We start from the raw sequence: 20,310 nt of genomic DNA, 5'->3' as shown, positions 1-20,310 counted from the left end.
ACAACTCTCTCACATATCATCATTACATATCATCCCATCATCTCACAAATAGCTTCATCCTTATTCATTCATTTTATACAACCATTTAGATGTAAGTCTCATAGCTGAGGCTATTGTATAAACATGATTATGGTAATGTGGCCGTATTGTCTCTCATGAGTTTCACAAAATTGTACCAAACGGACCAGTTCATAGCTGGATTCTTCACCGATCTTTTATACCTTTTCCAGAACCTGAATATCGTTCGGTTCTCCAGTTCTGTGAGGTGGAAGAACTCCTTTGTTCTCTCTATACTGGGGCCATGAGGAGAGGGTCTCCTCGTAGGAATTTCAGATCGCTCTTACAGAGCCTGGTGTCAGAAGTATAGAGGTCGGGGGATGGTGCTCGCAGTGTCCAAAGAGGGCAACGTCATGACACTATATAATGCACTACTTTTGACCAGGGCCCATATGGCTCTGTTCAAAAGTAGTGCACTATGTAGGGAATAGGGTGCCATGCAGGACTTTGCTTATGTGAGGTCAGGTGTGAGAGGCCAGTTGCCCGGGGAAACCACTCGATAGCTGTTGAAGGCTCCAGAGATAATTTACACTGTATTGTCTTATTAGCCCTCAGAACACAAGCAACCTTTACTTCACGTCCTCTAGAAGAAAACCAGCGAAACAAACACAGACAGAGAGACACAGACAGAGACACAGAGAGAGAGAGGAGGCAGGGAAAGAGAGAGAGATAGCGGGGAGGCAGATAGGGAGTCAGTGAGACAGAGAGAGAGAGAAGCAGAAAAAAATGGAGGGGGGAGGAAGGGAGCGGCACTCTATTGCCCTCAGAATACATGATCAATTTCCTATTACCATGATGGTGGCTGACATTTTCAGCTCCTTGGCAAACACAATGTCTGTAGCGGTGATAAAAGGCTGTTTGAATTTAATCCTCGCACTGGGAGAGTGGCACAAACCGAAGCTTCAATCAGTGAAATAATTTATTTAAATGAAGACGCTTCAATTAGTGAACACCCCTTCAAATTAGTGGATTCAGCCATTTCAGCCACACCCATTGCTGACGTATATAAAATCGAGCACACAGCCATGCAATCTCCATAGACAAACGTTGTCAGTAGAATGGCTTTATTGAAGAGCTCAGTGACTTTCAACGGGGCACTGTCATAGGATGCCACCTTTCCAACAAGTCAGTTAATCAAATTTCTGCCCTGCTAGAGCTGCCCCAGTCAATTGTAAGTGCTGTTATTGTGAAGTGGAAAAGTCTATGAGCAACAACGGCTCGGCAGCGAAAGTGATAGGCCACACAAGCTCACAGAACGGGATTGCCTAGTGCTGAAGCGCGTATACATTGTCTGTTCTGGGTTGTAACACTCACTACCGAGTTCCTAACTGCCTCTGGAAGCAACATCAGCACAATAACTGTTCGTCGGGAACTTAATAAAATGGGTTTCCATGGCTGAGCAGCCGCACACAAGCCTAAGATCATCATGCGCAATGCCAAGCGTCGCCTGGAGTGGAGTAAAGCTTGCCGCCATTGAACTCAGTGGAAACGCATTCTCTGAAGTGATGAATCACGCTTCACCATCTGGCAGTCCAACGTTTGTCAAATGCCAGGAGAACGCTACAAGCCCGAATGCATAGTGCCAACTGTAAAGTTTGGTGAAGGAGGAATAATGGTCTGGGGCTGCAGCATACAACGGTACAGCATACAATGACTTTCTAGAGGATTCTGTGCTTCCAACTTTGTGGCAGCAGTTTGGGGAAGGCCCTTTCCTGTTTCAGCATTACAATGCCCCCGTGCACAAAGCGAGGTCCATACAGAAATGGTTTGTCGAGATCGGTGTGGAAGAACTTGACTGGCCTGCACAGAGCCCTGACCTCAACCCCATCGAACACCTTTGGGGTGAATTGGAACGGCGACTGCGAGCCAGGCTTAATCTCCCAACATCAGTGGACGACCTCACTAATGTTCTTGTGGCTGAATGAAAACAAGTGCCCGCAGCAATGTTCCAACATCGAGTGGAAAGCCTTCCCAGAAGAGTGGAGGCTGTTATAACAGAAAAAGGGGGGCAAACTCCATAATGCCCATGCACCTGGAATGAGATGTTCAAGGAGCAGGTGCCCACATACTTTTGGTCATTTAGTGTATCAATGGTGGATTTTAGATTAATTGACACATCAGTTTGGTGTCAGACACTCCAATATATTCCCTGATACAGATTTTATATGGAGGTCATGGATAGGTAGAGACGGTAAAACTAAATTCGATAAGCCCCTAGATTATTAAGATTCTTGAGAGGACAGATGAGATAAAGCAAGAAAGTTCCTGAACAATTGTCACTGATGAATATTACATAATCACCACACCTCCACTCCCCACCGAGAGCAATGAATCTCAATAGATCTCATTCATCTCTATACAGTGCCTTCAGAAAGTATTCACACCCCTTGATTTTTTCCACATTTCGCTGTGTAAAATTGATTCATTTGAGATTTTTTTGACACTGGTTCACACACAATACTCCATAATGTCAAAGTGGAATTATGTTTTTCAAAATACATTTCAGTCTTCTGTGATGTATACAATGACTATTATAAAGCTTGCAGGAAGGCGAACAACATGAGGGAGGAGGATGTCTTCCCTGTAACGCACAGCGTTGAGATTGCCTGCAATGACAACAAGCTCAGTCCGATGATGCTGTGACACACCGCCCCAGACCATGACGGACCCTCCACCTCCAAATTGATCCCGCTCCAGAGTACAGGCCTCGGTGTAGCGCTCATTCCTTCGATGATAAACGCGAATCCGACCATCACCCCTGGTGAGACAAAACCGTGACTCGTCAGAGAAGAGCACTTTTTGCCAGTCCTGTCTGGTCCAGCGATGGTGGGTTTGTGCCCATAGGCGATGTTGTTGCCGGTGATGTCTGGTGAGGACCTGCCTTACAACAGGCCTACAAGTCCTCAGTCCAGCCTCTGTCAGCCTATTGCGGACAGTCTGAGCACTGATGGAGGGATTGTGCATTCCTGGTGTAACTCGGGCAGTTGTTGTTGCTATCCTGTACCTGTCCTGCAGGTGTGATGTTCGGATGTACCGATCCTGTGCAGGTGTTGTTACACGTGGTCTGCCACTGCGAGGACGATCAGCTGTCTGTCCTGTGTCCCTGAAGTACTGTCTTAGGTGTCTCACAGTACGGACATTACAATTTATTGCCCTGGCCACATCTGCAGTCCTCATGCCTCCTTGCAGCATGCCTAAGGCACGTTCATGCAGATGAGCAGGGACCCTGGGCATCTTTCTTTTGGTGTTTTTCAGAGTCAGTAGAAAGTGTCCTAAGTTTTCATAACTGTGACCTTAATTGCCTACCGTCTGTAAGCTGTTTGTGTCTTAACGACAGTTCCACAGGTGTATGTTCATTAATTGTTTATGGTTCATTAAACAAGCATGGGAAACAGTGTTTAAACCCTTTACAATGAAGGGTTGTAACTTCACAGTGAAGTTATTTGGATTTCTACGCATTATCTTTGAAAGACACGGTCCTGAAAAAGGGATGTTTCTTTTTTTGCTGAGTGTATATATATATATATATATATATATATATACGTACATACATACATACTAAGCAAAAAAAGAAACATCCCTTTTATATATATATATATATATATATATATATGATTTATTACTGTGCCAAAATGGCACCCTATTCCCTACATAGGGCACTATTTTTCGATGCGGACATTGTCTCATGCTGCTGACAATCTAATTTCTCGCAGGAGAACGATAGTCTATTCTATACAACTGCGTTGCCCACGTGTGGCTTTAGAGAAAGTTTTGAAGTCGCCCAGATGAACAATCTGAGGCTTTCGTCACTTCTGGGGGAGGGGTCAATTAACTTAAATACCCCCTGGTAATGACTCCGACCTCAATCTGTCACTGCAGCTGAAGAGAGAGAGGGAAGACAGAAGGGAGTGAGGGAGAGAGGGGGATAGGGAGGGAGGAGCAGGGAAGGGAGGGAGGGCGAGAGATGGAGGGGAGAGAGAGGGAGAGGGAGTGAGTGATAGTGAAGGATGAGGTGAGGGAGAGGGAGGGAGGGGAGAGAAAGAGAGGAGGGGAAGACAGAAAAGGGGTTGACAAAACATGCAGATGAGAGTGAATCAGACACTGAGAAATGAAAAAGAAAGTGTGTTTGTGTGTGTTTGTTTTTGTGTGTGTGTGTGTGTGTGTGTCTGTGTGTCTGTGCACGCGCCTATGTGAGAGAGCGAGACAGAGGGAGAAAGAGCAAAGAGGACAGAAATAGAAAGGGAGCCCAGAGTACAGGGGTGAAAGTAAGGCGGTACGTCCGGTACGACGTCCCAGCAAAATAAATAGCGGGGGTACACCGTAACGGTAAAACATGAGCCTATCACAATAGGTCAAGAAAAATGTAGGCTATTAAACCATTATTTATCGTTACAGCATGTTTTGGAAAAAGGAAAACAGCACAATATATTGTTTTTGTCAATACATTGCATTCAGTGGGAAAAGGTAGGTGTCAAATGGTTAATGTTTTTTTTCAATGGGAAAAGATGACTGTCACAGGGTTGATAGACAGACAGGCAGCTAGACACAGACTGTTTCAAATATGTAGTATTTTTACATTTTTAACATAACCTTTATTTAACTAGGCAAGTCAGTTAAGAACTAATTCTTATTTACAATGACAGCCTACACCGGCCAAACCCGGACGACGCTGGGCCAATTGTGTGCCGTCATAGGGACTCCCAATCAAGGTCGGTTGTGAGACAGTCTGGATTCGAACCAGGGTGTCTGTAGTAACGCATCTAGCACTGAGATGCAGTGCCTTAGATCACTGCGCCACTCGGGAGTCAATCTAAAATAATCTGACGATATTCTTTTCAGAATTAATTCTAACAAGTCAAAAGAGGTCAAAAATGCTTTTAGGCCAATTGCATTCAAATTTCATATTCCAGGTCCTCCAGCAGCATCAGATGTCTCTTTTCAATCACCACTGTTTTGGAGGCTGGAAATATGTCGCGAGTGGATGAATGTGCATGGGTAGCCTAGCAAAGGAGCCCTTTGAAGTGATTGTTTGACAATCAGATGAAAACATCACGACTGGCTGTGTTTATGCCACAATAAAATGTAAAACACTTTCTAAGTGAAATGACAAATCTTTACGACTAGGCCCACAGAGATCCTATTGAATGAATAGGGAAAGGGAAAGGGGATACCTAGTCAGTTGGACAACTGAATGCATTGATTCTATATGTAATTTCATGATTAGGCCCCTACATTATTTTGGTACATGTGCAAGCGCGTGCACATATAGGAGGTCCCATACCAGAAATAAATGAAATCTACTTTCACCCCTGCCCGAGTATAACATTTACCTGAGTGTCTTTCTGTACATGTCATCCTCTGTGATGCCCAGGTAGGTGAGTCTTTCATTCCACACAGGGTTCAGGGTGTTGTGCACGATCTTGGTCTTCAGTTTGTTCGCCTGGGAGTGTTGAAGATCACAACAAAGCAGGGTTAAAACAGTAACAGCAACCCATACCAATCTACATTGGCCCTAACGGGCAAAGTACCAACCTATTTGGGAAACATTTCATGGTACAGGATAACCTTGTCAATAATAAATAACCAGTGACAAGGAATTTCCCTACTCCAACAATGATTATATGTAAAACTGTTAATAGGTGCAAAATAAATGTGACTTTTGATAAGGCTATCAATATACTGTATGTAATGTGTGCTAATAATAAAAGTGGACCTTGCAGGCTCCTGGGAGCAGGTGCAGCTTGACGTAAGGATCGGCCAGGCCATTGAAATCCATTGGCTTCAGACCCTTGGAGGTAGAGGGGGATGGGGAAAGAAAAAAAGAGGATAGAGAGAGGGAGAAAGAGGGGGGGATAGAGCATGTGGTGGGGAGGAGAGAGAGAATATCAAGTCCAACTAACAACATCGATTGTGCGCAGTCGAAGGCCTACACGGGTGGGCATATGAACAATTTATTAGAAAACCTCACCAAAAATCTATCTTACTATAGTAGGGGATAATAATGGTAGAGGGAGAGGGGACAGGGTAGTATAGGATTACATGTAACGGGGATTGCGTAATCCGAATACAAATTTGAAGTAACTGTAATCAAAGCGATTATAAAAAAAATCTGATTACAGTTACATTCTTAAAAACAGCTGATTACATTTGGGATTACTTAGATTACTATCAAGAGGGAAAATTGATAAAACTTTGTCAGCATTGCTGTCATTTAGAGCACCCTCAAGATTCTCACATGCTCTCAAATATTATAGTGTTCTGCTGATTGCCCATCAATGGTGGGTGGCTTCTTTTGTATTCAAACTGGTTGAATGAATAGGCAAGACTTCAAAAACATTTACACCTGGCCTTCTGGTCAATCAGACTGCTTTGTAGCAGTCCACTTTCACTCTCTCTCTCTCTCTCCTTTGTGTGCTCAGTTGCGGGATCATTTTTGTTGTGATTGTTTTTCTTGCCATTTATTTATTGCGCAATGTCTTGAAAGCAACAACTGTTGTTACTGTAAAAGAGAAGAGGGTCCCAGCTTTCTTTTGGTCAGAATTGTATATATCAACTCTTAATATTGACCAGAGGGTACTCACGTCAGCCATTCAAGGTGAGTGAGTGCATAGGCCTAATCATTAAATTTACTCATATCAATTACACGGCTAACTATTAGTAGCCTAAATATTAGGCTAGCGTTTCCCAAACTATGTCCTGGTGACCCCAAAGGTTTTTTTGTCCCTAACTCTTCACAGCTGAAACAAATAATGAATTCATCATAAAGCTTTGATTATTTTAATCAGCTATGTAGTGCTAGGGCAAAAAACAATGTTCACCCCTTTGGCGTCTTCAGGACCAGGTTTGGGAAAAGCTGGGCTAGGCTATGTTATCTAACTAACCACTTCCTCAGGTGCTGAAATAGCCCCCAAATGAATTAACCTATGGAATATTGGTGTCCAAAAAGATGTAGACACTAATCTGGTGATAAAAAAATAAGAAAAGTCTGGAACCCTGTTTCAATAATAAAATAGTAGCACCAGTTGCCTATTATTGTCAAACCCAACATTCATGACAATCACTGTTTTAAGTTTCAAATCAAAATACCTGGAATCATGCATTCCTGCATGGATATGTTAGATTAAAGGCCCAGTGCATTCAAAAACTTGATTTTACTATGTTTTATATATATTTCTACTCTATGAGGTTGGAATAATACTGTGAAATTGTGAAAATGATTACAATGTGCTTTTAGTGAACAAGCTCTTTGAACAGACAGCCTGAAATGTTGGAATTTTGGTTGGCCATCACCAGGCGGTAAATTAGTTAATAGACCAATAAGAAAGAGCGTTCCAAACCTCTCTGCCAATAACAGCTAGTTTTCAAATTGCCCCTCCCAACCAGTGTTGCCAACTCCTCAATAAGGAAAGTTGCTATTGGCTGTCCTAAAAGTCACTAGAAGTCGCTAAATGACGTCATCACCAAATTTGCATAATTGGCCATGTGCATGTAATTGTGATGGACGCTGTAGGAGAGGAATAACGTCGTAGGAGAGACAAAAAGTGAGTAAAAAAACACCCTAAATATGTTTAGAACTACAAATGAACTTTCTTCTGTCGATTCTTGTTTTTTTTTATGTCACAATTCAAGCCCTCCTCCTGTATCCAGGCTTGGGACCGGCAAATGTGACCCAAAAGAGACACTGGCAGAGTTACTTCGTTTTTTATTTTATATAAATAAACGTTTTTTTGTTTTTTAGTTCAGTTTTTTACATTTACATCCCGCCCTGAATGTAAGCCAGGGCGGGATCAGCCAGCAGAGCGTACCCGCATGCGCGGTTCATTTGCAGTCTGGACTCGGAGGGGTGAATATCTCCTGCTCTGACTGCAGCTGGGAGGGACTGCTGTGCGAGGACTGGGCTGCATGTGAGTGCTTTGGGACGGGGGTGGGGCCCACGGCAGCACCTGCTGCTCGTTGAGAAGAGTAAGAACGATACATGCTTTCACGCCAGAGTCTCCGAAAGTCTCCAATAACACCAGAAACAGTTGCTATTTTTGTCGCTAGTCGCTTTTTTGAAAATGTGTCGCTAGAGGGGTCTGAATACTCACTAAATATAGCGACAAAGTCGCTAAGTTGGCAACACTGCTCCCCACTCAGACACTCCTAGCTAAATTCTTGCTTAATACATTGCTCAGGAGCCCTGTGACTATGCTCTCACACATATAATATAGAACATGTGAATTCTAGGATGTCATGTTATCACACTAGTCCCCAATTTGGAAATAGTCATATTATGAAATTAAATAATGCTATATTAGGTGCATGCTTTTAAAACATTTTCAAATGTGTCGGGGTGATAGAAGTGAAAGTAATCCAAATGTATTCAGATTACGTTACTCATTTTCAGTAATCCAAAGGATTATATTACTGATTACTTCATTGTCATGTAACTGCTATCAGTAACATACTACATTTTTCAAGTAATCTGCCCAACACTGGGCAGGTATACTGTGGAGAGAGAGGGGTGGTGTGTTGTGTTTTGAAACAAGAGGTGGGTTGGGGGGTAGAAAGGGAGCTCCATGCTGAGGGTAGAAAAGAGGGTGGCAGGTAGTGGTGTAAAGTAAAAATACTTTAACGTACTACTCAAGTAGTTTTATGAGGTATCTGTACTTTACTTTACTATTTATATTTTTGACAACTTTTAATATTACTTCACGACATTCCTAAAGAAAAGTATATACTTTTTACACCAAACATTTTCCCTGACTCCCAAAAGTACTCAATTTCAATTCTTAACAGGAGAGGAAAATGGTCCAATTCAAGCACATACCAAGAGAACGTCCCTGGTCATCCCTACTGCCTCTGATCTGGTGGACTCACTAAACAGTGAGTCCGCCAGTGTGCCCCTGGCTATCCGTAAATTAAAAAAAAACAAGAAAATTATGCCATCTGGTTTGCTTTATATAAGGAATTAGAAATGATTATACTTTGACTTTTGATACTTAAGTATATTTTAGCAATCACATTTACTTTTGATACTTACAGTAAGTATATTTAAAACCAAATACTTTTAGACTTTTACTCAAGTAGTATTTTACTGGGTGACTTTCACTTTACTTGAGTCATTTTCTATTAATGCATCTTTACTTTTACTGAAGTATGACAATTGGGTACTTTTTCCACCACTAGTGGCAGGTGGAGGATAGAGAGAGATGCCTGGAGAGAACAGTTTCTCTGAGACTGGGGGTTTGAGTGTAGCTACCTTGGCTTTGATTACGGTGCAGTGTAAGGAGCTGGTGGCTCGCTCATACAGCAGGTCAAACTCCAATGTCCCCAAGGCGGCTGAAAGACAGTAACAGAAATAAGACGTTAATGTATGACTCCTTTATCGCACAAATCTATGTTATGGTTCTGGTCTCCACCCCATTACTTCACTTCATTACTCAACCACATTACTTCACTTTTTTACACCCTGATACTTTATCCTTGTTACTCCGTTACGCCACCATGTTACTCCACCCGTGTTACTCTACTCTGCTACTTCACTCTGTTACTCCACTCTGTAATTTCGCCCTGTTAACTCCATCATGTTACTCCACCCCTTTATTCCACTCTGTTACACCACCCTGTTACTCTACTCTGTTACTCTAACCTGTTACTCCACCCTGTCACATCACCCCGTTATTCCACTCTGTTACTTTACCCTATTACTCCCCCCTATTACTTCCCTCTGTTATTCCCCTCTGTTACGTCACCCTGTTAGTCCACCCCATTACTCCACTCAATTACTCTACCCTCTTACTCCACTCTGTTACTACACTGTGTTTCTACACCCACTTACTCCACCCTGTGCGACCCACTTACTCCACCCTGGGTATCTACTGCGTTACTCTACCCTGTTGCTCCACTCTGATACTCCACTCCATAACCCTTCCACTCACTGCTGTCATCGCTGTCACAGCTGTCAATCTCGATTGATGCGTCCATGCTACTCATGGCCGACAACGTGCCCCCTTCGCCGTCTCCTGTTGCCCCTGCCAACAGTGGGGACAACAGACCACCGCCGCCCCCTCCTCCTCCCCCTACTGCCCCTCCTCCGCTGCTGGGGCTGAGCGTGGAGGTAAACCCAGATGGATTGGCTGGATTCAACTCAGAGACGGAGGAAGTGGGCGAGAGGCGGGGAAAGTAGGCAGAGATCTGTCGTATGGGGCGGATTGGCCCGGGACAGACATCAATGGCCATGTGTTCCTGGATGGAGATGGTCAGGCGCTTGTTTCCCTTTCGCACAGTCATAGGGCTGGAGGGGGAAAGAAACAGTTGTTATAGTCAGGAAATAGACACAAATCATGGTATTGACCTTGAGGATATATTCAGTTGTGGTACTTTGAGTCTGATGACATCTGATCCTTTTTCCGTCTAACCACTTTGTGTTTTCCAACTCAGTCCCGGGGTCGTATGTATCAAGCGATTCAGTGTAAGTTTCCACAAAAACTGGACAGAAACGTTTATACTAAAAACGGCCAATCTTCCTCTTGGACAGCAACCCTCTCAATCAGCTAAGGGCTGTTTATCTTGGATTAAAATGGATTTAATTGTCATTTTTTGTCAACGATCTACACAAAATACTAAAAACATTAACATTTGTAAAAAAAAATATGAAAAATAAAACACCTATAGAGTATATCTTCATTAGATAAGTATTCATGTTAGATAACTATTCATGTTAGATAAGCATTCATGAGTCAATACATGTTAGAATCACTTTTGGCGGTGATTACAGCAGTGAGTCTTAGAGCTTTCTACACCTGGATTGTACAACATTTGCTCATTATTCTTTTCAAAATTCTTCAAGCTCTGCCAAATTTGGTTGTTGATCAATGGTAGACAACCATTTTCAGGTCTTGCCATAGATTTCAAGCAGATTTAGGTCAAAACTGTAACTTGGCCACTCAGGAACAATCACTGTCTTCTTGGTAAGCAACTCCAGTGTAGATTTGGTGTTTTAGATTATTGTCCTGCTGAAAGGTGAACTAATCCTCCATTGTCTGGTGGAAAGCAGACTGAACCAGATTTTCCTCTAGGATTTTGCCCCTGCTCAAATCCATTCCGTTTCTTTTTTATCCTGAAAAACGATTACAAGCATACCCATAACATGATGCAGCCACCACTATGCCTGAAAATATGGAGAGTGGCACTCAGTAATGTGTTGTATTGGATTTGCCCCAAATATAACACTTTGTATTCAGGACAAAATGTTTATTGTTTTGCAAAAAAATTTTTAGTATTACTTTAGTGCCTTGTTACAAACAGGATGCATGTTGTGGAATAATTGTGATTTGTACAGGCTTCCTTCTTTTCACTCAGTCAATTAGCTTAGTATTGTGGAGTAACTACAAAGTTGTGGATCCATCCTCAGTTTTTTCCTATCACAGGCATTCAACTCTAACTGTTTAATGTCACCATTGGCCTCACAGTGAAATCTCTGGCGGTTTCCTTCCTCTCCGGCAACTGAGTTAGGAAGGACGCCTGTATCTTTGCAGTGACTGGGTGTATTGATACACCATCCAAAGTGTATTTAATAAGAACATACGCACATCCAGGTACTTTCCTCAGGAGCTGGAGTTGTAGGCAAACTCATGGAAAACAGAAAGGAAAACACAGCTGCTCATGCTCCCAGGTGATATTTATTAACAACGTTTCGACCCTTAGGTCTTCATCAGGCATCCATATCCCCGGTGGGGGTGGAAGGTCCTATATACAGTTGAAGTCGGAAGTTTACATACACTTAGGTTGGAGTCATTAAAACTCGTTTTTCAACCGCTCCACAAATTTCTTGTTAGCAAACTATAGTTTTGGCAAGTCGGTTAGGACATCTACTTTGTGCATGACACAAGTCATTTTTCCAACAATTGTTTACAGACAGATTATTTCACTTATAATTCACTGTATCACAATTCCAGTGGGTCAGAAGTTTACATACACTATGTTGACTGTGCCTTTAAAGAGCTTGGAAAATTCCAGAAAATGATGTAATGGCTTTAGAAGCTTCTGATAGGCTAATTGACATCATTTGAGTGAATTGGAGGTGTACCTGTGGATGTATTTCAAGGCCTACCTTCAAACTCCGTGCCTCTTTGCTTGACATCATGGGAAAATTAATAGAAATCAGCCAAAACTTCAGAAAAAGAATTGTAGACCTCCACATGTCTGGTTCATCCTTGGGAGCAATTTCCAAACGCCTGAAGGTACCACGTTCATCTGTATAAATAATAGTACACAAGTATAAACACCATGGGACCACACAGCCGTCATACCGCTGTCACAACGGGTGGCTTGAGGAATCAGGAGAGGTGGAGTCAGGTGCAGGAGACAGATGATTCCGGGAATAAAGTTTAATAAAATATTCACACGGAAAAATATGCAAAAAACGGAGTGCAGGGTGTGCAAAAATAAAGGCACCACCCTTAAAAGAACGTTCACCAGGGACGCAGCCCAAAAAACAATACAACGTAACTCCAAGAGGGAAAAACACAGAACCTCATAACCAACAATCAACCCTGACAACGAACAATCCCGCACAAACCACAAACCTAACTAGCTAGCCTAAATACCCTTCCCCACTAACAACTAACACAAAACAGGTGCGTAACTAACCTAGGCCTAACTAACAGAACGTGAAACATAAAATCGGTGGCAGCTAGTAGGCCGGCGACGACGACCGCCGCCCGGGCGAGGAGGGGCGCCACCTTCTGTAGGTGTCGTGACAACCGCTCAGGAAGGAGACGCATTCTGTCTCCTAGAGATTAACGTACTTTGGTGCGAAAAGTGCAAATCAATCCCAGAACAACAGCAAAGGACCTTGTGAAGATGCTGGAGGAAACAGGTACAAAAGTATCTATATCCACAGTAAAAAGATGTCCTACATCGACATAACCGGAAAGGTCGTTCGGCAAGGAAGAAGCCACTGCTCCAAAACCTCCATAAAAAAGCCAGACTACGGTTTGCAACTGCACATGGGGACAAAGATCGTACTTTTTGGAGAAATGTCCTCTGGTCTGACGAAATAAAAATAGAACTGTTTGGCCATAATGACCATCATTATGTTTGGAAGAAAAATCAGGAGGCTTGCAAGCTGAAGAACACCATCCTAACCATGAAGCAAGGGGGTGGCAGCATCATGTTGTGGGGGTGCTTTGCTGCAGGAGGGACTGGTGCACTTCACAAAATAGATGGCATCATGAGGTAGGAAAATGATGTGGATATATTGAAGCAATATCTCAAGACATCAGACAGGAAGTTCAAGCTTGGTCGCAAATGGGTCTTCCAAATGAACAATGACCCCATGCATACTTTCAAAGTTGTGGCAAAATGGCTTAAGGACAACAAAGTCAAGGTATTGTAGTGGCCATCACAAAGCCCTGACCTCAATCCTATAGAAAATATGAGGGCAGAACTGAAAAAGCATGTGCGAGCAAGGAGGCCTACAAACCTGACTCAGTTACACCAGCTCTGTCAGGAGGAATGGGCCAAAATTCACCCAACTTATTGTGGGAAGCTTGTGGAAGGCTACCCGAAATGTTTGACCCAAGTTCAACAATTTAAAGGCAATGCTACGAAATACTAATTGAGTGTATGTCAACTTCTGACCCACTGGGAATGTGATGAAAGAAATAAAAGCTGAAAAATCATTCTCTACTATTATTCTGACATTTCACATTCTTAAAATAAAGTGGTGATCCTAACTGACCTAAGACAGGGAATTTTTACTGGGATTAAATGTCAGGAGTTGTGAAAAACCTAGTTTAAATGTATTTGGTTAAGGTGTATGTAAACTTCCGACCTCAACTGTGTAGGAGGGAGGTACATTATTTTTTTGAATATTTTCACAATATTAACATTCAATGTATCAACATATATGATCATACACAGGGAATGTGATCAATATTTACAGTAATATACATACAATATTAAATTTGGATTAAAAAAACAACAACAATTTAGACATATTAAACTATAGAAACATTTCCAAGTCAAACTCCTCATTAAGGCCAAGAGGAGACAGTGTGTTCAGCCTGTGGATCCAGAAAGATTCCCTTTGAAGAAGTTTCCTCTCAATGTCCCCTCCCCTGCGTGACATCTTGACCATTTCTATTCCAATGTATCTCAGAGAATTAATAGGATATCCAGCTTGTACAAAATGAGAAGCAACCGGATCTTTGTCTCACCTGTCCGTATATTGCTGCGGCGCTCACTGATCCGTGTCTTAAGACTTCTACCGGTTTTCCCTATGTAAGACAGACCACAAGGACATTTCAACATGTAAATAACATTGGTGGACATGCAGGTAATCAGGCCCTTGATCTTAAATCTTTGTCCTGTGCGGGGGTGGGTAAATTAGTTGCATTTGTACATAAAGCTGCGTTGAGTACATTGGCCACATTTGTAATTACCCTCCGGAACCTTGTCTAAAAAAAAGTTTCCCTTTTCTCTGGTGGGTAATCAGATTTAACAACAATATCTCTCACGTTTGGGGGTCTTTTAAAACCCATGCGTGGGGGATATTTAAAAATGGCTTTCAATTGAGGGTCAGTATCAATAATGTACCAGTGTTTCCTGATACTGTCCTTAAATGCCTTCCCCAATGGTGAGTATTGGGTAAAGCATGATTGGACATGTTCTGATTTTTCTTTGACTTTTGGTTGAAGTTTTTCCAACTGTGTTAAACCTTCAAAACAATCATTGGCATGTTTGTGTGAGGTCCGTGGTCTGCATATTAATCTGATACGACTGAATTGACTTATAGGGAGACTTTTAATAAGTGGACGTGGATGAAAGCTGTCATCTCTTAGGAGGGTATTCCTGTCCGTAGGTTTCCTATAGAGATCTGTAGAGAGGGAGGTTTTGTCCTTAATAACCATCACATCAAGAAAACTGATTTGTGATTGGTCATAGTTAATGGTGACGTGAAGGTGTTCATTCATAGTGTTTAGGTAAGTGTCACACCCTGATCTGTTTCACCTGTCTTTGTGATTGTCTCCACCCGCCTCCAGGTGTCACCCATCTTCCCCATTATCCCCTGTGTATTTAGACCTGTGTTCTCTGCTAGTCTGTTGCCAGTTCGTATTGTTTGTTCAAGCCAACCAGCGTTTTGTGTCTCAGCGCCTGCTTTTTCCAGTTTCTCGCCCTCCTGGTTTTGACCCTTGCCTGTCCTGACTCGGAGCCCGCCTGCCTGACCACTCTGCCTGCCCCTGAGCCTGCCTGCCGACCTGTACCGTTGCCCCACCTCCGGTTTACTGACCCCTGCCTGCCTTGACCTGTCTATTGCCTGCTCCTGTTGGGATATTAAACTATTGTTTATTCGATGTGGTCTGCATCTGGGAATTCCAAAAGTTCTTCCTGGGTGCCTGTATAGATCACAAATGTCATCCAAATATCTCTGAATTAGGAGAATATTGGAGAGAAAAGGGTCTGGATTCAGCACCACCTGTTTTTCAATCATTCCTAGATATAGGAGAGCATAATTAGGAGCCATCGTGCTCCCCATCGCTGTCCCTTTGGTCTGGAGGAAAAAGTCTCCCCTGAAAAGAAAATAGTTGGAGGTTAGTACCAGATCAGCCAAGTCCACAATCCAATTGGTGCTGGGTAGAGCATTAGGGGGACGTTCATTGAGGTAGAACTTGAGGGCCTCTAGGCCGCCCTGATGGGGGATGTTAGTATATATACTGGTAACATCAAAAGTATACAGAATGGAATTTATGGTCCACATATGGTCCACAGATTTCCAAAAATGTATAAAATCAATAGTCTCTAGTAGATGTGCGATTTCCCAGGGTTTCACAAAATGGTCTATAAAGGTAGAGGTATTCTCTGTCAGAGATCCATTACTACTCACAATGGTATAGGTGGTGTCATGCCCTTGTGAATTTTGGGTAGAGCGTATTAAGACGGGTGTGGTTGGGCAGTCAACTTTCATAAACTCATATTCGGTCTTTGTAATTTCTCCTTCATTCAAACATTTTGTCAGAGACTTGAATTGATTAGTTGGGTCCTTTGAGTTTTTTGTAAAATTCATCATCACTAAGTTGTCCCAGAATTTCCTTTTCATAGTCTGCATTTAGTTTCACCATTGCACCTCCTTTGTTGACAGGTTTTATAATGATACTGGAGTTATTTTTCAGTTCCATAAGAGATTCTTTCTCTGCTTTGGACATATTGTGGAATACCTTTTTTATTTAGCCAGGAGATTATGATCATCTTTCTCATCTAGGCGGCTATATGTTTCAAGAGGGTTTTCTTTTAGGTGGTAAAAATGTGATTTTCCTCTTAAAATATGTATTTTCCCTTGTCATCAGGGCGAGAGTCAGGTTCATTGTCATTCAGGTTATCAATGGGAAAAACATTAGCACTGTTTCCTGTCTGGTTACTAAAATAGTTCAATAGATTAACATTGGCAGGTGCATAGGGAGGAACCCCATTACCAAAAAAACTTGGTCAATCTCAAACTGCGGAAACTTTTGAAAGTCTATAACTGTATCAAAGTCCTTGGCCTGAGATGTTGGGAAAATGATCCCTTACCTAGGGCAGATGAACATGTATCAGATACGCAAATAAACCTGTCCAACAGGTGTGTGTCTTACTCCGTGTGTGGGGTAGGGATTTCGGGTGTTACCGTCTTTGTACGTAGTCCTCTTCTGCATTTCTTGCGGGGACGCAGGGTGGGCAGTGGTCGTGATGATGGCCTATTCGATGACGTCGTCCATCGGGATTCCCAAAATAAAGAAGACGTTCTGGCTCTGGATTGGTCACTGGAGTCAGATGTGAGGGAGGTGGTTGATTGCCTCATTAGTGGCCCTCTAGGATTATGGCTGAGCTGGCGTAAACCCTTCCAGCTTGCTCGTGGGGGGGTGCCAATTGGCTGTCTCCGGCCATCCCTCCAAAAATATACCTTCTGCTCCTTGTAGTCCGCAGTATCACGCTTAAATGTTTTCCGCTTGTTTGTCTTTTTGAAGGTTTAACACAGTTGGAAAGCCTTCAACCAAAAGTCAAAGAAAAATCAGAACATGTCCCATCATGCTTTACCCAATACTCACCATTGGGGAAGGCATTTAAGGACAGTATCAGGAAGCACTGGTACATTATTGATATTGACCCACAAAACTGAGGATGGATCAACAATATTGCAGTTACTCCAAAATACTAGGAAGGACGTCTGTACAGAATAAAAATATTCCAAAACTTGCATCTTGTTTGCAACAAGGCACTAAAGTACAACTGCAAAAAATGCATCAAAGCAATTAACTTTTTGTCCTGAATACAAAGTGTGGTTTACGTGACACCTACATTACAAGACCAAATGTGTACACCTGCTCGTCAAACATTTAATTCCAAAATCATGGGCATTAATATGGAGTTGGCCACCACTATGCTGCTATAACAGCCTCCAATCTTCTGGGAAGGCTTTCTACTAGATGTTGAAACATTGCGCTGGGGACTTGCTTCCAGTCAGCCACAAGAGCATTAGTGCGGTCGGGCACTGATGTTGGGTGATTAGGCCTGGCTTGCAGTCGGCATTCCGATTCATCCCAAAGGTGTTTAATGGGGTTGAGGTCAGGGCTCTGTGCAGGCCAGTCAAGTTCTTCCACACCAATCTCCACAAACCATTTCTGTATGGACCTCGCTTTGTGCACGGGGGTAATGTCTTGCTGAAACAGGAAAGGGCCTTCTCCGAACTGTTGCCACAAAGTTGGAAGCAAAGAATCGTCTAGAATGTCATTGTACGCTCTAGCGTTAAGATTTTCCTTCACTGGAACTAAGGAGCTTAGCCAGAAAAAAATCCCCAGACCATTATTCCTCCTGCACCAAACTTTACAGTTGACACTATGCATTGAGGCAGGTAGCGTTCTCCTGGCATCAGCCAAACCCAGATTTATCTGTCGGACTGCCAGATGGTGAAGCGTGATTCATCACTCCAGAGAAAGCATTTCCATTGAGCTTTACATCACTCCAGCCGACACTTGGCGATCCTGGTAAACCTCTAGGATGTCGGCCTGGAGGGCAACTACAGGACTCTCAACCGACGTGGAACCACAGGGTAAGGGAAAGCAGTTTTCTTGGTGCAGGGGTCCCACGGTGATGGTGAGTGGTGCTGTGATGTGTGTGATTGTCCCATATCCCAGTGGTCGGTTATCCAGCGCATGAATCGGAAAAAGAGAGGAGAGCGGGTATGATATGTTCAGGGAGGAGGCAAGGGCCTGGTCAATAAATTCCCCGCGGCACTAAAGTGCACTAGAGCTGTAGGAACAACACAAGGGACAGCCAGCTAGTGAAATCGGTACTAAAAAGGCTTTGGTGGAGACTGATGATGATGGAATACTCACACCTACCCCAGGAGACGGATGATCACAGGGCCGTCAATCTGTTCTAGTGGCTCCCGGGGTTTGGGACGTAGCAGACACTGTTGAAGCTGGTGCCCTTCTTGACCACAGTAGGGACAGAGCCCCAGCTATCTCCGATGGCGTTGCCCAGCTGTGGAGAGGCGTGTGGCCTCTACCTCCATGGGTTCAGACTCTGATTGGTCAATGAAGGAGGGAGAGAGGCAATGGGAGTGCTGACGTTCCCGAAGGAGGTTATACAGACGGATGGCCATTGTGATGAGTGAGTCCAATGAGAGGGTGTCGTCTCGGGATGCCAACTCCATCTGTACCTCCTCGCGCAATCCTCTTCTGAATACAGTGCGCAGCACCGGCTCATTCCATTCGCTGGATGCTGCCACTGTACGGAAGATGAGGGCGTACTTCCACAGCGGTCTGGTCCTCCTGCTGTAGTTGGAGTAGGCGGTCACTCCCCTCTCTGCCCTCCGGTGGATGATCGAAGACTCCTATGAACAGAGCCATGAACCTCCCATAGGAACCCAGCTCCTCCTCCCCTCTCTCCCAGATGGCCGTAGCCCACTGCAACTCCCGCCCGGTCAGCAGGGAAATAACCATGATAACCTTGGACCTCTCGGTGGTGGGGACTCCCGTTTGATGAGAAAAATAGAGGGAGCACTGGAGGAGGAAGCCACGGAATTTGGATTTCTCATCATATTTGTCCGGAAAGGACAAACAGGCATCGCTGACCTGGACAGACTGGGCTGGGGTGCTGGGTCGACTCATGGTAGAAGATCCTCCGCTTGTTGGGGTGACGTCGTTTGAGGAAGATCTAGACCTTGAAGAAAGCAGATGACCTGATCCATAGCCGTCCCCATTTGCGCCAGCTGGTCATGGTGTTGGCGAAGTAGGTCCCCTTGTTCACCGATCATCTGGGAGAGGTCTCGGTTGGCTGCAACTTCCATTCTGTGAGGTCGTATTGTGTAATGGAGACGCAGGGAGTCAGGAAGCAGATACAGTTTAATAGGAACGAACATGGAGTGAATACAAAAACAGGAGTAGTGTCTAAACATGAAAGCAGGAAACAATACTACCTAATGGGTGATACAAAAGAGTGCTAGATAAAGGGGAAGTAATCAGGGAGTGATGAAGTCCAGGTGTGGCTCATGATGGGGCGCAGGTGTGCGTAATGATGGTTGCCAGGTGTGCGTAATGATGGGTTGCTAGGACCGGTGGTTAGTAGACCGGTGACGTTGAGCGGGGGAGCAGGAGAAGACGTGACAATTGATTACATTCTCAATGGTGGTTATGATTAGCCTAGTGGAACCAACCTGATTGATCCATTCACCTTCCTATTTCAATTCAGATATCGTAAAATGTGAAGTGAAATGGAATGTTGAAAACTGCGATCAGGCTCGCTAGGTTATGCCCTGGGGCCTCATTTATAACTGTTGTGTAAATTTTACACTAAATATTTGAAAAGACTAGACACTGTCACAGATATTGAGATTTATTAACTTGGCGCACGCCATACATACAGTGCATTCGGAAAGTATTCAGACCCCTTCAGTTTTCCATGTTTTGTTACGTTACAGCCTTATTCTAAAATGGATTAAAAAATAAATACATCGAATCTACACACAATACCCCATAACGACAAAGAGAAAAACTGATTTTGTTAGAAAGTTTAGCAAATTTATTTTAAAAAAAAACAGAAGCTTGGCAAACCTGTATTTGGGGAGTTTCTCCCATTCTTTTCTACAGATCATCTCAAGCTCTGTCAGGTTGGATGTGGCGCGTCTCTGCACAGCTATTTTCAGGTCTCTCCAGAGTTGTTATATCAGGTTCAAGTCCGGGCTCTGGCTGGGCCACTCAAGGATATTCAGAGACTTGTTCCGAAGCTACT

The 20,310-nt window shown here is 43.5% G+C and overlaps 1 protein-coding gene across 4 annotated transcripts in view; it reads right to left on the bottom strand.

Annotated features, from left to right (window-relative positions):
• The window catches only part of LOC106579398 (double C2-like domain-containing protein alpha), an 87,038-nt gene that overhangs the window by 45,028 nt on the left and 21,700 nt on the right, over positions 1–20,310 (bottom strand). For all 4 annotated transcript variants that reach the window (XM_014159246.2, XM_014159249.2, XM_014159248.2 and 1 more), the window contains exons 2-5: positions 9,978–10,333; positions 9,299–9,378; positions 5,771–5,845; positions 5,388–5,497 (exon numbers count right to left, since the gene is read on the bottom strand). In XM_014159246.2, coding sequence (XP_014014721.2) covers positions 5,388–5,497; positions 5,771–5,845; positions 9,299–9,378; positions 9,978–10,329 — 617 coding nt within the window. In that variant the 5' untranslated portion in view covers positions 10,330–10,333. The remainder of the gene's footprint in view (positions 1–5,387; positions 5,498–5,770; positions 5,846–9,298; positions 9,379–9,977; positions 10,334–20,310) is intronic.

Source organism: Salmo salar, chromosome ssa19 (assembly GCF_905237065.1).
Source record: "Salmo salar chromosome ssa19, Ssal_v3.1, whole genome shotgun sequence".
NCBI classification, from domain to species: Eukaryota; Metazoa; Chordata; class Actinopteri; order Salmoniformes; family Salmonidae; genus Salmo; species Salmo salar.
This window is presented reverse-complemented; position numbering and strand designations above follow the sequence as displayed.